The sequence below is a fragment of the Diplotaxodon limnothrissa genome, linkage group LG23, assembly GCF_057381915.1.
Source record: "Diplotaxodon limnothrissa isolate DT_005_m linkage group LG23, D_limnothrissa_male_GT1.1, whole genome shotgun sequence".
Taxonomy (NCBI): Eukaryota; Metazoa; Chordata; class Actinopteri; order Cichliformes; family Cichlidae; genus Diplotaxodon; species Diplotaxodon limnothrissa.
The window spans coordinates 1109294-1128497 of NC_140617.1; the positions used below are offsets into that span (position 1 = coordinate 1109294).

General features: G+C 45.7%; 2 protein-coding genes across 2 annotated transcripts in view; both read right to left on the reverse strand.

Moving 5' to 3' along the window:
• Nucleotides 1-715: 715 nt before the first annotated feature.
• Nucleotides 716-9182, reverse strand: use1 (unconventional SNARE in the ER 1 homolog (S. cerevisiae)). The gene is made up of 8 exons (XM_085347952.1): nucleotides 9072-9182; nucleotides 5232-5281; nucleotides 4930-5008; nucleotides 4677-4829; nucleotides 4512-4527; nucleotides 4360-4381; nucleotides 4113-4275; nucleotides 716-2107 (listed from the first exon to the last, which is right to left on the reverse strand). Exons 1-8 carry the CDS (start codon nucleotides 9168-9170, stop codon nucleotides 1925-1927), a joined length of 765 nt encoding a protein of 254 aa, XP_085204078.1. The 5' UTR covers nucleotides 9171-9182; the 3' UTR covers nucleotides 716-1924.
• Nucleotides 9183-11873: 2691 nt separating this feature from the next.
• The window catches only part of myo9bl (myosin IXb-like), a 57001-nt gene continuing 49670 nt past the window's right edge, over nucleotides 11874-19204 (reverse strand). Inside the window, exons 27-44 of the mRNA XM_085348752.1 lie at nucleotides 19097-19163; nucleotides 18868-18983; nucleotides 18624-18736; nucleotides 18349-18533; nucleotides 18159-18266; nucleotides 17888-18058; nucleotides 17754-17795; nucleotides 17569-17680; nucleotides 17401-17474; nucleotides 16113-16305; nucleotides 15907-16035; nucleotides 15709-15814; nucleotides 15438-15569; nucleotides 15015-15138; nucleotides 14793-14843; nucleotides 14086-14201; nucleotides 13852-13988; nucleotides 11874-13417 (exon numbers count right to left, since the gene is read on the reverse strand). Coding sequence (XP_085204878.1) covers nucleotides 12861-13417; nucleotides 13852-13988; nucleotides 14086-14201; nucleotides 14793-14843; nucleotides 15015-15138; nucleotides 15438-15569; nucleotides 15709-15814; nucleotides 15907-16035; nucleotides 16113-16305; nucleotides 17401-17474; nucleotides 17569-17680; nucleotides 17754-17795; nucleotides 17888-18058; nucleotides 18159-18266; nucleotides 18349-18533; nucleotides 18624-18736; nucleotides 18868-18983; nucleotides 19097-19163 — 2533 coding nt within the window. The 3' untranslated portion in view covers nucleotides 11874-12860. The remainder of the gene's footprint in view (nucleotides 13418-13851; nucleotides 13989-14085; nucleotides 14202-14792; nucleotides 14844-15014; nucleotides 15139-15437; nucleotides 15570-15708; nucleotides 15815-15906; nucleotides 16036-16112; nucleotides 16306-17400; nucleotides 17475-17568; nucleotides 17681-17753; nucleotides 17796-17887; nucleotides 18059-18158; nucleotides 18267-18348; nucleotides 18534-18623; nucleotides 18737-18867; nucleotides 18984-19096; nucleotides 19164-19204) is intronic.

Here is a 19204-nt window from a genome sequence, read left to right on the forward strand (position 1 = left end):
CCGTTTCGGTTCAAAAGCGGCACCGCGCGCTCGCAGGGCTGATCACACGGCCAAGAGCATTAGCGAAGGCCTGAGAATGGAGGCGCAAACAGCTGTGATTAAACTGAGGGATGACGATCCTCTGCTGAGACACAGCCTCATTTGGTCTCCCGGTGGCCTGCATACCTTGGCTTCCAGCAGGCGAAATGCCCCCCAGGGATCCTAAAATACACAGCAGGCCAGGTCTCAGCAGCAGGCTGGGAGGGGAAGAGAGGAAGGGCTAGGGGCAGAGCTGCAGCCTCACAGACCTCAAACAAGAGTCAGGCTGACAAGAGCAACTTTAACCTGTGAGAAACGTTCAGACTTGAAGCTGCTGTCAGGCTAAATTAAGGAGGAACAAAAGCTGACAACGCACAGACTCACACACGATCGCCGTGTGCTTTCCCCTCCGCAGCCAGCAGCTCTTATTTAGCTTTACTTCATCCTTGGGGCACTCCTAAATGAGTAGGAGGTTTAATTTGGGAATCACCGCTCGCTCGGGCCACTGGGGTCACAGAGGTCATTGTGTGCGTTGATACTCCAAGCTCGTGACTGATGCACACTGGCCGTGTGATGCCACTGCATTAGTTAGTTCCACACTGACAAGAGGACGCCTTCAGGCATCTATCAGGAAAACGCACTCTGGACTCACAATGACAACGACGGAGGGAAATTAAATTATTTTATTTCTCTCTTGAATCAGATGACATTTTAGTGATACTACGCACAACACGTGAGCCGTCAAACAGGACGTGAACAAACAGGATCACCTGACGCAGGAAACCGACTATAACAGGGCTGACGACGCTGGCTCTGACCCTTAACGACGTTTAAACATTTAAGTGATAAACACCAGTGCGAGTTTACCGAGCTGCTTTCAGTGAACAGCTGGTGATGCTTTACTTTAAAGAACATCACCCTGTGGTTTGTGATTTTGGTCATCACTACGTTGTTGTTTTTTGGACTGGAAGCCACCACATGTGAGAGCAAACTTCACTGGAGGTGAATCACAGACACAGGCCTGCAGCTGCCTGTCACACATTCACCTCGGCCCGACTTTAAGCCTCAGCAAAGTTTAAACAAGTGAGGTAAGAAAGAAAAGAAACAGTAAAGTTGTCAAAAAGGTCAAGATGAAACTGGTTCTAGTAGCAGGCTGTTAATGTGCTTACTTCTTCTGTAATGCTGCATTTTAACATGCGAGTCTGTGGGTAAATGACTCAATCTGGGAGTGGGCCTCAAGTGGCCACTGGTGGAACTGCAGTTTTTGACTCTTCTTCATTTTTCAGCCCCTCAGGTCAGAACTGGATGTGTAGAAACATGACCAAGCATAAAAATGTACAGCATGTTTCTATCTGCTTACAGCCACATCACAGTATGATGTTTAAATCAAATATACTAAACTGGGGATTTAAGGTAAAGCATTAGCAAACGATGGCACATTTGTTACAAACTGAGTTACAGCTGACGGCGACGGTCCATGAACGCCTTTCAGTGTGCACGGGTACTAAACAGATGCTCCACCAAAGACGAGTGTGTGTGTTTGTAGTTTCACTTGGTGACAAAGTGCATACATGTGTTGACTGGCTCGCAGCCGTCCTGATGAGGGTTAAAATAGTTAAGGCTCAGGTCCTGCCGTCCGTGCATTAAGACTTTGCTGTTGCTCCCAGCAGATTCTGCTGTGTCAAAAAAGAGAATTCTGGCGCTTCGAGTCGTGATTTAAACTTTAATGTGGAGGAGAAAGATTTCAGTTTCAAAAGTGTAAAGTGACAGTCCGTGAAACTGATTTGTTTTGGTGCTGACAGCTACTGATCTGTATCGCTGTAGCTCTACGGAGGCCTGTGAAGACTCTGCTCTTGTAAACACGGGAGCGTGTCGGGACTAAGAGTTCAGAGGATGATCACGGTCATCATCTGAGTCTGGGGAAGATTCTGATGAAGAGGATCATGCTGATAAAGGTGAAGGAGACTAGGATGAGCATCAGCCACAGCAGCCAGTTCACAGACTTCTTCGTGTGCTGCTCCAACCGCTCGGACTCCGTCTTCAGCTTCTCGAAGTTCAGGTCCGCCTGACGCATGGACTGGCTCAGAGTCTGGAGGCAGAGGGAGACGTCGCCGATATAAACATCAAAACCACAGACAAACAAGCCCGCTGACGGGAACTCTCGGAGTCTTTATGCACAGTGTGGCTCCAAAGGCTGTTAGCTGGCCTATACTGCCCCCTTGTGGCCAGAATCAGTTAAACTCCTCCAAGTTTCTCAAAGAGAGGCAGAAATAGCTCTAGAGGTTGCACAACTTTTTTTCTTTCTAACAAATAAATAAATAAATCTTAAAATAAATGATTTCAAAGATTTAATAAATGTAAATACTGCCAGCACGAGAGGAGGGAAAAAAGGATCTTCAATAAAAATATCACAATTAGCACTTTGTCACCTTTTTATGATGCCCTGAATTCGTTAAGTGTGGGCTTCACTCATGGAAAACTATTTTTTATTTAAGCTGGTTCGAGTTTTCCCGATAAGCAGTTAAAACAAGTTTTGTTATGGACCAAGTTTTTCCAAGTTTCCATCATAAGACTCAGATTTGGGCCGGTTGGCGGCCACATCAGGTCCTTCAGCACAAATCTTCTTATTAACGTAACTAAAGGTTTGGAAAGGGCAGCTTTTAGCTTTGATCCCCAGCTGCTGAGAGACTCTGCAGGAGGACCTGGGAGCAGCTGGAAGCCCGCCTCTTTCTTCTTCAGGCTCTGGGCGTGCTCACATGAAACATCATGTGACTCCTCTGCACAAAACGATCCCTACGAGTGTTCCCTACTGCAATCAGGGAAGCTAGCGGATAATTATGATAAAAATCTATGTCAAACATTAAAAAAAAGCCCAAAAGCTGTTCTTCTTAATAGATTTATTCTGAGTGCGCTTTTAGTGCTGCTGCTTATTTGTAGCATTACAGCTTAAACATTGCTCCTGTCCTGCAACCTGATGCAGCAGCTGCAATTCCAGCAGCGTAAAAGAGATTCGGCAGCAGATTAGAGACAGTTTTTGGCTTAACAGCCTACCTACACAAAATGTATATGGGTACAGCAGAGGGTCTATACTGCACTAAATGGCTGTTGTAAATAATAAGTCAGTGGAAATCTGGCCCTTCCAGCATCCTCTGCTCCCACAGAGATTTTCATCACAAGTGATCTCTGTGATTTAGTAAAAAGAAAGGTCCTTCTGACCATTAACCTCCCCTCATAGCACACCCCTCTGCTTGGGCTTTGTATACTCTGACTTCACTTTATTTGGATTTAATTTCTCACTTTCAGCTTGTATTTATATTGGGCAGGATGCATGATCACCCTGAAACAACTTGAGGAAAGTGGCCAAACCTCAGCTAATCATTCCCATATCTTTTACCGACCCAACCATCATAAAAGTTTGTTCCCAGAGTCAGAAGTGAATCAGGAAGAAAGGCTTTGAATGTGTCGCCCCCGTGTCCTACAGAAATCGACAGAAGCAGCTCAAAGTGTCAGAACTGGTCACGATCGGCGAGTTTAATATATATTTAAATGAGAACTGTGCTGGTTGTGCTTCACCTCGACACAGCTAAAGTTCCAGAATCATCTGCACATTCAGGACGCTTCTCTTTAGCCCACTGTGTGTTTTCTGCTGTTAAGTGTGGGAGCTGACTTCCTGTTTAGCTTCAGCGCCACACTGACTCACTGTTCTGACCATATGTTCCCACAGTCTTCCCATTTTGCTCCTGAGTTTAGACACAGCTGACTGGGAGCAAACAACATGTGTTGCATTTCCTTCTTGGAGGACTCGCACTGTTTCGGCTGAACGCGCTGCAGCTTGGGGGCGTGCTTTGGCTCGATTAGCCAGGTGCAAGAGCTCGTTGTGGTCTGAAAAGCGTCTATTTGAACTGCTAACTATTTTGTGCGTTTAGATTTGTGCATGCATTCGGTTTAGAGATGCAAATTAAAAGGTGAATTTTTTCAACTTCTTCATCTGGAAACAAATCTGCCATTAAACTTTTTTTTTCCACAAACACAGACTCAAAAACAGTTTTGCATCAAATCTGTGAGTTATTTATTCCATATATCTGTCCGCTTACCTGGTTGTCTTGTTTGATGATGTTCTGCGCAGCCAAAGTGTTGTTCTTCAGATTTCTGGCCAGGTTCAGCATGTCTTCAGCCAGCTTCTCCTGCAGGTTGTGGTGATGCTGCAGGACGGCGTCCAGCTCTGCGGCAGACTGACGCTCGTCCAGAGGAAAACATCTGCGCAGAGGTGACACAGGTTGAAGCTTTTACACCCAAAAACAAGTCCAACACACGAGATCATTTAGAAAAGCTCGACTTTACCTTCGGTTCCTCAAGTCTCCGTCTAACGTGAGAAGAGAAAAGAAAAATAAAATCACCTCGTCTTAAAAACAAACAAATACAATCCTATCGAAATATAATTCGTCATATTTCCATCTGATGTTATTAAATCCAAGAGGCCGAGTACTTCGTACCTTTTCCCGACGACCCCTGCAGTGACAGAAAAGAACATTTATGAGTTCAAGACAAAATGTGGGAAACGTTTTATTTAGATGTTTCTACCACACTGTGGTAGTTTAGGAGGCGCGCTGCAGTTCGTACAAAGAGGTCACGTCTGCAGTACGGTCAGAGCGTCCTACCGTGCCGAGCAGCTCGTCCCTCATCTCTCCCGTGCACCGCGCCTTCGTCTGCGTGTGGACTTTTTTAGTGACAGACATCCTCTCGTTGGCCATCGTGGCCGTCCGACCGGGGGCGAGGAACTGATTAGCTAAAGCTTTTTCTGTTGGTGAAGACTGAAGCAGAGCGGGAGGGACAGGAAGTCAGAAAACTCAAAGCTTCACTTCAAAATAAAGAAAACACAGTTGTGTCGTGTTAAAAACAGGAAAAACTGACCAGCTTCTCTGCTTCTAGAGTTCCTTTCAGAAAGTTGACTTTTCTCGTGTATTCAGCCAGGACCTCTGGTGTTGGTTTGCTGCAAGGACACACAACCGCTTACTGACAAAGCTTTGTGTTATTAAGCTGCAACGAGCAGATCAAACATCTGCGCTCATAACACGTAAGCCTGATGTGACCTGTTAGAAGATATACTCTTTTCCCTAAACACCAAACATGTTTAAAATAGGTTCTTAGTAATATATGTACATTTCAGGCAAAAAAAGAAAACACTGAGACAGAAAAGTGGAGGCTGGTGTTACCTCGGGCTTTTCCTCAGAGCCACCAGCATCTCTTCCAGGGCGCCCACATACTGGAGGAGACCAAACAGAAACAGTGATGCTGCTCACATGCTCTCGTTCATCTCATCAATCACATCTTTATTTCAAAGTAACAAATGTTAAATAAACATCCGTATATCATAGACTACACTGGGCCAAATAACAGAGTTTAACTGATGAGGTTCTTGTAAAAGTAGGCTGAGTTTCTTACAGAGGGTGGGTCACAAAGCCACACAGAAGCCACTGAGACCAGCTTAGGATGACTGATGACAGCACACACTCACTACTGCAGGTGGACACTAGTGTAGTCTTCATCGACACACACACACACAGATAATGCGGAAAAACAGCTGTGACGCTGCAGAGACGGTTCCTGAGAAAAGCAAATGACTCTGTGCAGTAAACAGCATCAAGTGGAGGCTCCTTAAATTTATCTTTAATAGTTCCTGTTTGTAGCAAAGCATCGTTGAGGTTACACTAACACACACACTGAACACACCTTCAGTTTGCAGCTGTTAGAAAATAAGTCACGGCAAAATGCACCGTATCTCAAACTCCCACCAACGCCCAGTGGTTGCTGATCTCCACCAACCAGTCAAGCTGCAGTTTCCAGCCACGCTGGCACGGATGAGTCAAATTGTTGATTTGGTGACGTCTGCTGTCACAGCGAGTCGGCTCACTGAGAGAAACAAAACAGACTCTCACCACATCAGACCAAGTGTGCATGTGGTCTAATGACAAATGTAATAAGGAGGAAGCAGTGCAAGATGAACGTGTTTGACAGCTGTCAGAGTCGCACTGACTGTTCTTACTTTAGTTACTCTAACCTTTCATTTACTCTAAAAGTAAAAACCATGCAGCTGATTGGTTCATCCTGCTGGTTCAGATTAAAGGGTCTTCACTGCTCAGCTGTAGGGAGCCACTCGGTACAGCGTGACACGAGGTCACTGAGAAGAGGCGTCTTGATTTATTCAGTCCCAAGTGGCCTGGCGACGCCTGTTGTTACTCGTTTGCGTTAAAGCTACAGGTCACACGTTTAACTCAGCGACTGTTCCTTTAAAGCTGCTTATTGTTCATTCTTGGGTGTAAAAAATATTAAACCTCATAAACTAAATTAAAGCTTTCAGTGGAATTTAAACAGGCAAATGCTCTGAATTTAACCAAACACGTGTGTGTCAAAGATAAAAGCTGCACTTTGTTGTAAGACCACTTTGCGCCACAAGAGGGTGCAGTGCAGTGTGTCACCGTAACCTGTGTATTTTAAATCAGCGGTCCCCAACCCCCGGGCCTCGGACCGGTACCGGTCCGTGAGTTGTTTGGTACCGGGCCGCGAGAGTTGAGGCTCGGGTGTGAAATGTGTGGTTTTCAGGGTTTTTATCGTTAACTTGGTAACACGTGTGTTATGAATAAATCTTCTTTTTTTCGGTACCGGTACTAGTTTTATTTTGTTGTATTTATCCGCGACACCTTAAAGGCCGGTCCGTGAAAATATTGTCGGGCATAAACCGGTCCATGGCGCAGAAAAGGTTGGAGAGCGCTGTTTTATATGACAGCCTGGCAAAAGACGAGATCTCACGAGGCTCTTTACTAAAAAGAAAACTGTTAGCAGTGCTGCCCCCTGGTGGTCAAAGTTTTAGTAACAAAAGTTAGCCGTAATTTCCCATCACCGAACAACCACAATCGTCCATGAAAACGGTGGTACAAATCTCTGCGTTACAGAAGTGTCACATCACGACATCGATCATATAGCAACTCTATGAATTCGTGTTTCCTAGCACATAAGCCGCACAGAGAGCCGCGTAATTAATTGAAAATAAATCAAAACTGATGTTCTGAACTCTCAACAGATGTGATCTGGTCCATGTCATCTTTGTTTTAAATTTAAATTCTGTTAACATTTCACCCAATGAGAGTTCACACAGTAACGTGTCTCCATGACATGAAGCATGATGTAAAAAGACCTCAACACAGTTTCAGCGTCCAAACGTAATACCACCAATCTGTTTCAACAGCTGGAGCACAATCACAATATCGCAGCTTTACAGCCGAGCGCATTTACAGGTCAAACCCTGCCAGCAAACTGTCGGGGCAAGAACAAGTACATAAAGGAAACTCCTTCGTTAATGTTAATCGAGGTAAAATGTTCAATTGTTTTGATTTGAGGCCCCGCCCAAGCATATCTGAGTACGAGAGCAGTGTGAGGACTTAATGAGGGAGCTACTCAACAACCTCACTGCTCTGCAAAACATGAAAGAGCTGTTCCTGATGAAAATGGCAACAACAAACATGTTTCACCACTAGAGGCACAAATACTCCGAAGGAGGAGACGCCAGGAGCTGGTGTCTCGGGTTGGAATCCAGTGTGGGGCCTTTCTGTGTGGAGTTTACACAGCACAAAGACATGCATCTGTGGTTAACTGGTGATTCTAAATCGGGCCAGTCCCCTCACCCATCGGCTCTAAGATCTCCACTGCCTACTGGTTAAGACTCAGAGATCAGATTAGTTAGACAGGGAGTCGATCCAGACTTCCTGTACTGGGGGTGCTGGTTCCACAGATCAACAGTGTGGGTGTGAGTGGTTATCCGTCTCTCCATGTAAGCCCTGTGACACACCTCACCTGGCCAGGATGTACCCTCCCCCTCATCCTTTGACAGTTAAGGTTAGCCCCCCCCCCCCCGAGGAATATTGATGGATTGTGCAGATACTTAAGAATTACAAGTTTAAGTTACTTTAGTTTAACAAAAACTAAAACTACACTTCCAGAGAAAACTCGACCCAGAGTATCTCACTGCAACTCTGCGGCTTTCAAAGGAGTGAGGAGGAAAGGAGGTCATTTATGTGAAAAGGGAAAGTCCATCTCTGAACCGAGGAGGGGGCCTAAGAGCACGTCTTTCACTTTCTTACAATGCTGTGATTGCAGCCATTCCCCTGTGACCTCTGAATGGTTCTCATGCCCACCATCAATGAGTATGACAACAGTATATTGAAGATCATGAAACTTGGCTGGTGCTAGTTTTGGCTGATATGCAAATGTTTAAAAGGCTGGGAAACTGCAGTGAGCTGAGAATGAGGAAGTCACAGGTGAGTGATGAAATGTTTCTCCCACTGAAAACAAACAGATGAACAGAAACAGCTTTCTGGGACTAGCTAGAGCACCTGTGTGCTTACATTTGACTTTTGCTGTGTCACTGCTGCTTAGTCACACTTTAAGGTCACCAGCTCACTGGAAAGGAAGAAAGGATGGCTGGATGGATGTCCTTCACCCAACATGATGCGCACTATTTTCCATAGCATAATAAATATTGTCGCAAATATTTCTCTGAAATATCGCGATGTAATTTAAAGGCTGCATCACACCCCGCTGGTGCGCATAAGCTGAGTCTGCAGCTCCTGACTAGGTTAACTGTCTATGAGGCAGCAGGGGTTGGACGGCTGGAGGAAAACTCGGGTTGCAGCTGATTCTCAGCCGATCGTTCTTATTAAAAAAAAGAAGAAGCTATAAATAAATACAGTTACTGTTAAAGATATGAACACATGGAGGATCTTCTGTGAGGAACATGGGTGAAAGGAAAGCTTCGGAAACGAGATTAAACACTAAAATACAGCAAATCTGCTGCAGCAGACTCGCCGTGTGTCGCTACAGTGACATCTCGGCTGTGATTGAACCTGTGCCTGAGGGGCGAACAGCTTAAATGTGCCTCCCGACAAAAACAGAAAGCGGTTTGCGCGACGACGTGGCTAACAGCGGCTCACAACAACAACAGTCAGGCTAACGTCATCACGACACGGTCGTTACAGCCGCTCCGAGCCGTGCCGGGTTACCTTTTCAAGCCTCCACTCCGTCTCTCCCCGTTTCTCCGACGCCAAAGACTCACAGCGAGACAATAACCTGATGAAATTGATTTCTAGTCTGGAAGCCATGTTTGGTTTGAAGCCGACACAGCGGCGCAGCAGTTTGACGTCAAGCCGAGCGGCGCAGACGTTATGGGCGGAGCGTCGCCCCGCCTCTTTTTTTTTACGTTGTCAATGATAATTTTACTTTAAAAAGCTAGACTTATAATAATAATAATAATAATACATTAATTATTATATTAATTATATTAATAATAATAATCTCGCCAGATCCCAAAGTTTTATCTTAATCTATTTCTCTCTATTCGAGAGAAATAAAATAATAAAATAAATATAAAACATCATTCTGGCACGAAACCCACAACATGTCTGTATGTAGTACTTTTTTATTTATGTATGTTTTGCATGTGTTTATATACAGTTCTTAAAAAAAATACTGCCATAAAAACACTAAAAGAAAACAAAGTTAAAAATATTGTTTGTAAATTTTATTTATTGGGCAAATAAAACACTAAATTCACTTTTTTATACCCCAATTTGAGGCGCCATACTGGACTTCTCTGAGAGTCAAGCACAACGATTTTTTATTTTACGCAATGCCAGTAAATAATAATAATAATAATAATAATAATAATAATAATAATGTGCTTTCCTATTTTTTCTGCTTTTTTGTAAAAGATTACATAAATAAAATTAAAAATATGAGTTTTGACTGACAAGCTTGGACAAACTGGCGTCTCAGTCGTTACAGAAACATAGAAAATGAGTTTGATATTTTCAGTACTGTTAATTTAGGGTAATTGTGGCATAAACATTACACTGGGTGGTGGCCTGATAGTCTATCAAGTATCCATGTATGCCTATATTGACTGTATTGATTATGTTTTGTTTTATAATACATGGGTTATTTTGCTGTACGGTATCTATGACACTCAAACTGCTTTACATGTAAACAGATGGAATGAAAGATTAGCACTGGATATAAAGTCATGTTGTGCTTATCACTACACTACAGTGCGTAAAGTATAATAGCCCATTTAGTGCACGGTCTGCATCACTTTATTTAGTGGCGCAGCAAAGATGAGTCAGGGCACTCAGTGTTTAGACCTTTTCTTATGGTCTACATCATCTACAGCTCCTAGAATCATAACTATTTTTGCAACGTGGAGCACCGATTGGAGACAGTTGACTGAATCTTCTCACCAAAGTTTTAATCTGTAGCCGGAAACTTCTGCACCACCAACGGGCTGAAGTTGGAGCTGCGTTTTCCAGATATGAGGCATCTGTGGATCAAGTCCAAGAAGGAGGTCATCCGGCAGGTCACATGACACAGCCTGTTCAAATCTTCAGAGCAACAATTTTAGTCTTCATGTCAAAAAAAATAGTCCCAGTCTGTTCAGGACTTTGTTTAATGATTTGTTAACCTAGTTCAAAGACCCCACATACCTATCACTGCAGCGCCCTTCCACCTGAGCATGCCCAGCTGTGTGGGTGGTGCAGAGAGGAGAACAATCATCTATCAGACTCACGTATCCCAACCCGCATGGAGGTACGTGAAACAACATAAACTTTAATTTGCTTAACAGTGGATGGTGTGCGAGGCTGGTAAATCACCCATGACCAGGAAGGAAAATGCTGACCACAGCTCAGGGCGTAAAAACGGCAAAAATAAATGTAACCACTTCAAGGGGCGCTTGCGTGACACTGTTAAAACTCATGTTGGTGTAATTTCCTGTGCGCGGCTCTGGTGCAGCTTTATGAAGTCTGAAGAAATGACTCGTATGACATCACTTGAAAAACAGATCTTGCATTGTGGCAGCTGATCCTGAACTGTGGAGCCTTTGTGTGCTCAAGGTGCATTAATTCCACTCCACACAAAATCAAAAGCAGCGAGGTCTGTGCAGACGGCTGCAGTTTACTGTGACAAAGAAGCGGCTCATTTAAGAAGACCTGACCCGAGTTGTAATGACTGTTTAAGGCAGGAATGGCTCCGTGAGACTGTAAAATTATACCCACCTCTGGGAGTTTTAGCCATCTTAAAGCAAAATGTTAAACATACACACTCCGGCCACTTTATTAGGTACACCTGTTCACCTAGTGGTTAATGCAAATATCAAATCAGCCGAGTCAGTGCTTTTAAACACGCAGATATAATCAAGACGACCTGCTGAAGCTCAAAATGAGCATCAAAATGAGCAAGAAAGGGGATTTAAGTGATACTGAACAGGGCTGGTTGTTGGTGTGAGGATTTCAAAGACTGCTGATCTGCTGGGATTGTCCCACATAACCATCTCTGGGGATTACAGATAAAGATCCAAATAAGAGCAAATATCCAGCAAGCGGCAGTTTGATGCTAAAGATCAGAGGCTGGCCCGACGGCTTGGAGCTTCTAGGAGTGCAGAAGATCATCTCTGAACATGTTAAACCCTGAAGCAGATGAGCTACACCAGCAGGAGACCACACCAGGTGGTCTGTACCCAGTACTAGCAACATGTACCTAATGTAATGCCATGATGTGCAGTATTTCTAGTTTCATGTTACTACATATTGTCTGTGCTGAAGGTCCAAGTCAACCTATGAACCTAATTTGGAGCAGACTAACTCCTGGAGAGTTTATAAACGTCCTACAGTTTTATTTTAATAACTCTTGTTTATCACCAGCTTCTGTTTCCAGCGTAAAAGAAAATCGTTCTAATTGTGCGTGATGGAAACACAGAGCTGCGCACGTTACAAGCATCATGTACTGTATTTTCATGTTAATACTAAGAAACATTACAGCTCATTCAGTCAAAGTCACCATGCACTCTGTTACACATCAGAACATCTTCCTCATAATCCAGACGAACTAACATCATCATACATCATCATCATCAGCAGTCAGAGAGGAACATTAGTATTACATCTCATACAAAGTTGGCCGGAGCTGTGCTTCAGCAGACTTTTCTAATAATGGGACCGAGTGATTTTAGAGGAGGGGAAGTTCAAGGACACGCGGTGGCACCGCTCTTGGATCGTGGCTGGGTTTGTGTGGGTTTCCGTGGAGAAAGTGGCGTGTGCTGCTCCCGTTCCCTTTGCTGCGTGAATGCAATGACTTCCTATTTGGTGTGTTGTGCGGCGGGTAAAACATGAAGGCGAACAGAGAATGCTGTGTGTGTGCAACAGTCACAATGTGCAGGTTTAGGTCCTTGTTTTCCACGACAAACACATCCCTCCCTCTGCGAGCACCGTTCCATCATCGTGACATGAGAATGAGCTTTTTAACAAGTCAATGTACAACATCAAGGCACTAGCTAACGTTTCAGCGAGCGGGTTTCACTCACTGGGAGAACTAAGAAATGAAAAGTGCGACTGAAACCTGCAATATTTTCTTGAATTAGCACAAATTAATAAAAAAATCATTATGAGGCTACGGGAGGAAACTGCCTCTGGTCCCACTGAAGTAATCAACAGTGAGGACAACATATTAAAAAGATTGAAAAGGTGCTTGGCAACATGTGGTCCAGTCCTTTTGACTAACGACACGTTAGTTCCCTCAGACAGCAGCAGCTGCAGTTTGTGTGAGCTGGGTTCATGCATGTGGAGCCGCAGCAGCTGCGCCTGCGTCGCGTCTCTCCTTTCCTTTACACACATCAAGTTCCAGCCTGTCCGAGCGCTCTGCTGCGTCGAATCCGAGAGCGGTTGAATTCCTTTTGTTTGTCTGCTTGCGGGTCGCCGTCCTTAATCCTCTTCACCGTTCCAGTCGTTTGTGCTCCTCCCCGCTCAGACTTCATCATCCATGTACGGGATGTCTGGGTCAGAAAACCGTCTGTGGACGTTTGAGACTTTCATGTCACTGTGCTGGAGCTGAGGAGTGGGCGCAGCCGTGGAGACGGAAGAAGAGGAAGAGGCGGCTGAAGGAGGACAGGAAGAAAAACGCAGCAGCAAGTCGCACTCTGACCCGTCGAGGTAAAGGGACTGGGTGCTGTCTTTACGGCGGCCAGGCTGCTCTCGTCTCTTGGCCGAGAAGGCAGGCGCTCGGCTTCCGGGAGGGGCGTGAGACTGAGGTGGACTCGAGGTTGGCGCCTGGGAGCAGACTCCCTGCGGGAGTTTAACCGTGTTTGGGATGATGGGGTTGCGACGCTGAAGCGGATGCCTGAAGGAGGCGTTGGAGGATTCAGAAGTTGAAGAAGTGCAGCTAGCCAAAGAAGAGGTGGAGCTAGCAGGGGTGAGGGTCGACACAGAGATGCGTCCACCGGGGACTTTAGGCCTCTGGGTCAGATCTGAAGGTTTGGGAAGACAAAGCGCTTTGGATCTCCTCAGCTGATGAGCACCGCGTCCTGGAAGAGAAGAGGATAGAGGAAGGATGAGGAATATTTAACCAAGAGGCTCACAGCAGAGTGAAAGCCAAAAGGAAGATCATGCAACCATGTTAGGCAAGAAGAAAAATCAAAATGCACCCAGTGAGTTACAATTACAAGCATCTGATCTGATGTGGACGCCAAATGTTCAGCAAATCAACTTTGGGTGAAACGTGAGCATGTAGCCGTGCCACACATGCATTTACATGCACACAAACACACAAAAACACGGTTGCCGTTCCTCCGACCTGCTTTGCTACAGAGCAGACGTCACCGCCCACCTTCACCATCACTGGTCCAGACCTGTGCCACAAAAGACAGGAAGGGCCCCGCCCAGCAGGCCCCGCGGTCTGGTCAGAAACCCGCAGGAGACAGAAACAGGTAGGAAGTCCAGACTGTACCTTACTACTGACCTTCAGGCTCCGAGCTGTGAGCCGAGCGCTGCTGCTCGTCCAAGAGGCTCTCAGAGCTCAGCGAGGCTTCGGAGTCGAGATTCTCCTGGTCTGAACCAGGCTGCTCCATCTCTGGCAGGCGACAGGCAAGATCCTCTCTGAAGGTGAGATGAAGAGGAAATCACATGCATTAGGAAGTGGACAATGAAGACAGCACACCTGAGGAACTGAAAAGTGCTGAGAGCGCAATCTTACTTCTCCTGTTTGATGGACTTGATACGTTCCATCAGGTTCTTCTCGGCCTCCGTGTCCGAATCCAGAGGCTCGTTCTCGGGGACCACGCTCAGATCAGTGCTGACCTTCTCGTGCATCTGCACAAGACAGAGGATCACACCTTCACCCAAACTGAAAACGTCCACAGTATAACAAACGCTAAAGAAACAGACACACATGACTTTAACCCAAACCTGAAACTGAACCAAAAGGTGTTAGTGAGGTCGATGGGGAGGTTTTCATGCACCTGCATATGAATTCTTACAGAAAGTATTCAAAGAGATCCAAGTGAATACACACTTTTACTCTTTTCACCAAAATGTGCTGCCGAGTGATTGCTCTGTAGACAACACCACCTTCAGAGCTCTGTGGCCTTCTTTCCTCTTAAGGTTGAACAAATCAGTCACAAAACAGCTGTTCTTAGGTAGTAACAGTCCTTCAAACCCAGAACCACGGTGTGCTCTCACATCACAAGCAGGGCACAAACCAGTTAACAGCAACATGCAGTCTATTCCCAGTTAGTATGGAAGAATAAACAGTATTAAGGAAAGAAAAACCCCCAAACACACACACGACAGCCAAAGTTTGACCCACATCTTACATGCCATGCACAGGCGCCTCGACATGGCAGACCACTACAAACTACAACTACAAGGTCGACTCTACCAAGAGAAATCGATGATACGTACCACCGCTCCTTTGTAAGGAGCTGGTAGCCTGAGCGGTAAACGCCAGTAGTGCTAAAGAGAGACAAGGAACATTGGACACGTTACGCACGGAAGCTAAAGATATCAGATTCTGACAGTGGGGTCGACTTTATTACGTGACCTTCATCCAGCTTCTTAGTGTCGACTTAATTTGTCTAAATGGACAAGGACGCGGACAGAGGCGAGCGGCGCTCTCTTCCTCACCGTGTTCTGCCTCTTGAGCTTCAGCTGGTTAACGGCTAGAGCCTCGGCGTACTCCAGCTGCTCGATTTCCTCCATCTTCTCGTTGTAGCGCCGGATCTGCTCGTTGATGAGCATCTCCACACATCTGCAAACAAAAGAGCGATCAGGACCCACACTCCTTCCAGCCTTTGGGAGGTTTTGGACCGATTAGACGGCTCACGGGAGGGGCTCATGTGATTGGTGGGGCTTCTTTCTACTATTTTAGCGGCTTAACATTACAATACAAAGCATCTTGAGGATTGGTTCTATATAAAATAAACTGACTTAACCGAACAAATTAAAATGTAAATATTTCCTCTTTCAGAGTCCAAGTGAACACAAAGACCCCACACCCACCCAATTCAACCCTCATATTACATTCATGAGATTTCTTGGCGGTCTTACGTGGTTGTCTTGGCAACGTCTTTCATGCTGAGCAGTGGGTCTGCGCTGTCCGGGCAGCGGAGGATGCACGGTGCAAACACTATGGCCAGTGAGTTGGGAGACATGCGGTTGTGAGCCTCTTCTTTGCACACCCTGCAGGAGAATCACACACACTGCTGTAAATGATCACCTCGCCGTTTAACTGAATACACGCATAACAAATAAGACGGGACGCAATGAGCCATCTCAGCGCAGGAGAAGTGATCAGAATCAAACAAACGAGGATCCCTGCCTGACGAGGTGGAAGACGAGCCTCTCCAAGGTGTTGTAATTTGCAGTCGGGAGCTCGTCCAGCACTTTATAGATGGCATGAAGCTGCTCCTGCTTCTCTGGAAGGTCTGACGAGAGGAAAATGCAACAAAAATCAATTCTTCAAAAACAGACAAAAATGCAAAGACACGAGCGCACTAGTGAGAAACGTCCTCCTCACCGACTGCATGCAGGAAGTCGTTGTAATGTGTGAAGGTCATCAGTGGGTCTGGCAGCTCCCTCAGCCACTGCTTTACCAAGCCTGTCACTGTGTGGATGGGATAGTCTTCGAGGCAGGCCGAGTTGGGGTCTAAACACAAAGTCATCGTCAGCTCAGCGATGTCGTTTTAGGAGTCAGAAAAAGCAGAAACCAAGTTGATGTCTGACCTGTGTCCAGTTTCTGGTGAAGCTCTTTCATCCGGTTGGCAGAGCCCGATTTGCGATAGATGCCCTCCGTGTAGAGGCCGTGCATCTCCACGTGCTCCAGCATCATTTCCAGCACCATCGGTACCGGATTCTTTTCATTGAGCAGGTGACACACACGCACCCCGAAGTGCTGCCCGGTAAACTCGTCATCATTCTGTGGAGTCACCAGACGGCAGCGGTCAGTCGGACCTCGCCATGATCCACCCACAACATCCGAATCACACATTCTTCACTACAAACTTCACTGTGCTGTTATATATAAAAACATGTTCCCAAATATTATTGAACACGTGGAAGCGTGCTTCCCAGGCAGCTGCTTCCTCCCGAAGGGCCGCTTTCATTAACTTTATTTAACGTTTTCAAACACTGCGTGTCTATGATCAAAGATAAATATGCAGCCGACGGCGACAGTGCAAAAATGCTTCTTAAAAAGACCAGCAGAAAAAAAATTACTTGATTAGAAAATTTTATTTTTTATTCAAAGCTAGTGGAACAGGGGCTGGATTAGAAAACTTTTTATGCACAGTGTTTATGACTAATCACTAACCCAGCCCTGTATTTTATTTAATGCACAACACAGACTGTATATAAAAGATGGATACCACTGCAAATCGAAGCCAATGTTCTTAAAACTGCATTCTCTCCAATGGCCAGTAGAGGGCAACGCTGATGGTAACAAACCTCAACTGGAGAGAAAAATGACTCGACTTTAGTTCAGTGAACGTCTCGTGATGAGTTCATGGTCCCAAACATGAGTTTCAAACTTCTTCATGATGATAGGAAATTATGGTTACATTTAAAAACAAAGTGAGGTTTGATTCTGGGCGTGGCTACTTTGTGGCTATGACATGAAAGGGAGTGACATTTCGTAGTCTTCCTGACCTCTCCGTGCAGGTTAGACTACACACCACCTTTAAACATACATTTACACACAATGTCAACTAGCACATCATTTTTATTATGTTTGTGTTTTTTAAATTGAGTTAACAGGAACAGCAGGTAATTTTAAGTAGATGAGAATCATTTAAAACACTGGATTAACTCGTTTACAGTATTCCACAAACTTTAAACACTTCGTCTTCCTCTCATCCACGACTTCAAATCACGGATTAACCAGATGTGAATGTTAGCAGACGGTGGGAGGAGGAGAACCACTGCACCGACATGCTGCAGGAGTGTGCAGGTCTAACCTTTGGTGGGCAAATGCAAACCAGCCATCCTTTACTTACAGTCTATGATGAAAACCCACCTTTTTGGCAGAGAAGGTGGAGCAGTCGATGTTTATCTTGGAGATGCACTTCTTGTGGCACACCATTTTACAATCTGTGAGAAAAGATTAAGAATTGAACTCAGTCGAAGCTGAACTTGAGTCTTTTACAGCATGCTGTGCTGAAAACGCTTCGTCGGGCTCACTCACTGCTGCACATGTAGGCCTTCTCCATGCCCCAGATGTAGGAAGTACACTGGTCACATGACTGCATAATGTTGACCTGATAGTTACTGAAAATGTGATCCAGCGGATTTTCCACCTGAAAAGACAACCAATCAATTAAAGACAAAATCATTACTGTGATAAAAGACGTCAAACGCTGCATCACTTACACTTTTGTCTTTCTTCCTCCTCTTCTTTCTCGCTTTGGCGGGCTGACGACAGACAGGCACAAATCACAGGTGTGAACACTGTTTTTCTTATTCGCAGTGACGAGGCTGAACAAGTCGAGTTGCTTTGTTTTTACCTTTGCAGGTTCAGCCTCCTCCTTCTTCATCTCTCCTCTGATGAAACCATCCAGCACCGACTGGAACAGGTTCACCACCAGTTGGACTTCTTCCTTCCTTTTGCTCCCTGCCAGGTGCATCACTTTGTTCTGGTAGCCTGACATTAGACCTTTGTAGCCGATGGTGGGTTTCTGTTAGGAGACGGGAGGGAAAACGAGGAAGAAGAGACGATGGTGAGGGTGAACGTTGATCGTGTGATGAAGCTGCTTTGATGGCAGCTCAGAGACTTACAGGAAGAGAATACATGGCTTTGATGTTCTCTCTGAACTGCATGGTGGCTGTCACAAAGATGTTTTCCGTCTCTGACAGCGTCTTGCTCCTGGAGCGGAAATCGTTCACCTGCAGAGGAATAAAACCCTTTTAGAAACGTGCGAATCTCATTTCCTTCATCGAGTCCGTCATCTTGTCGCCTTTCGCTCACCTGGTTGCCCAGAAACTCGTCGAGGTGCCGCAGCTCGTTGGCGTTGGTGATTTCTCGATCCAGCGAGGCGTTCCACTGTTCAGAGACTCGTGTGGCTCGGCTGATTTTAATGCTGGGATTTCTGCCTATAGCTTTGCCGCCGCGGTCACCGGATTGAGATCGGGGCGCGTGTCCGGATATCGGGGCTGAAAGAGAGAATGCGTCCCGAGTCGTTAAGGCCAGAAACTACAGCAGGTGAGCAAAGCAGCTTCAGCTACTCCTCTTGTGCGATTTACCTTCCCATGCGGTCGACTTCTCGTTGAGAGTCTGAGCGAAGGTCAGCTCCCCGTTGTCTGGAGTCTGGGCATCTTTGCCTTTTTTAAAGATTTTGCTGAAGAAACCGCTGGGCCTGCGATCCACAGAAGCAAAACACATAAGAACGACCACACATTAGTTCACGTCACAGACACGCCTGACATTCATTCGTTTCTTTTTATGCAACCAGAACATGTGTTTGCACTCCATCAGCAGCTGTGGTACCTGTCAGGTGTGGATGCGACTGAGTGGGCTGAATCCTGGTACCCGGCAGCCTCCTGCTGTCTCTTTCTCACGGAGCCTCCCTTTGAAACATCACCAGAGCTGTCAGTCGGGGAAAGCTGTTCAGCAGAGAATATCCAGTTACTTACACGACATCAGAGTGCAGATGTTTCCACAAACTGACAAACGTTTCTCTATAACGGTCACTTTACATTGAATCGACGGAAAATACCTCTTTGATGGAAGCGCCGGCATCAGAGCCGGGAGACAAGCTGTCGATCGACGAGAATGTTTCATTCCTGAAACGCAGACAGAAGAGGAAGATCGATTAAAGAAAAGC

What these genes read in the sequence shown, in the direction of transcription:
- use1 (XM_085347952.1), bottom strand. Translation starts at nt 9,170, where the DNA reads ATGGCTTCCAGACTAGAAATCAATTTCATCAGGTTATTGTCTCGCTGT. An exon ending in CGGAGTGGAGGCTTGAAAAG is followed by an intron (nt 5,282 to 9,071) that starts GTAACCCGGCAC and finishes GGTCTCCTCCAG; the next exon opens with TATGTGGGCGCCCTGGAAGA. An exon ending in CTCTAGAAGCAGAGAAGCTG is followed by an intron (nt 4,830 to 4,929) that starts GTCAGTTTTTCC and finishes GCTCTGCTTCAG; the next exon opens with TCTTCACCAACAGAAAAAGC.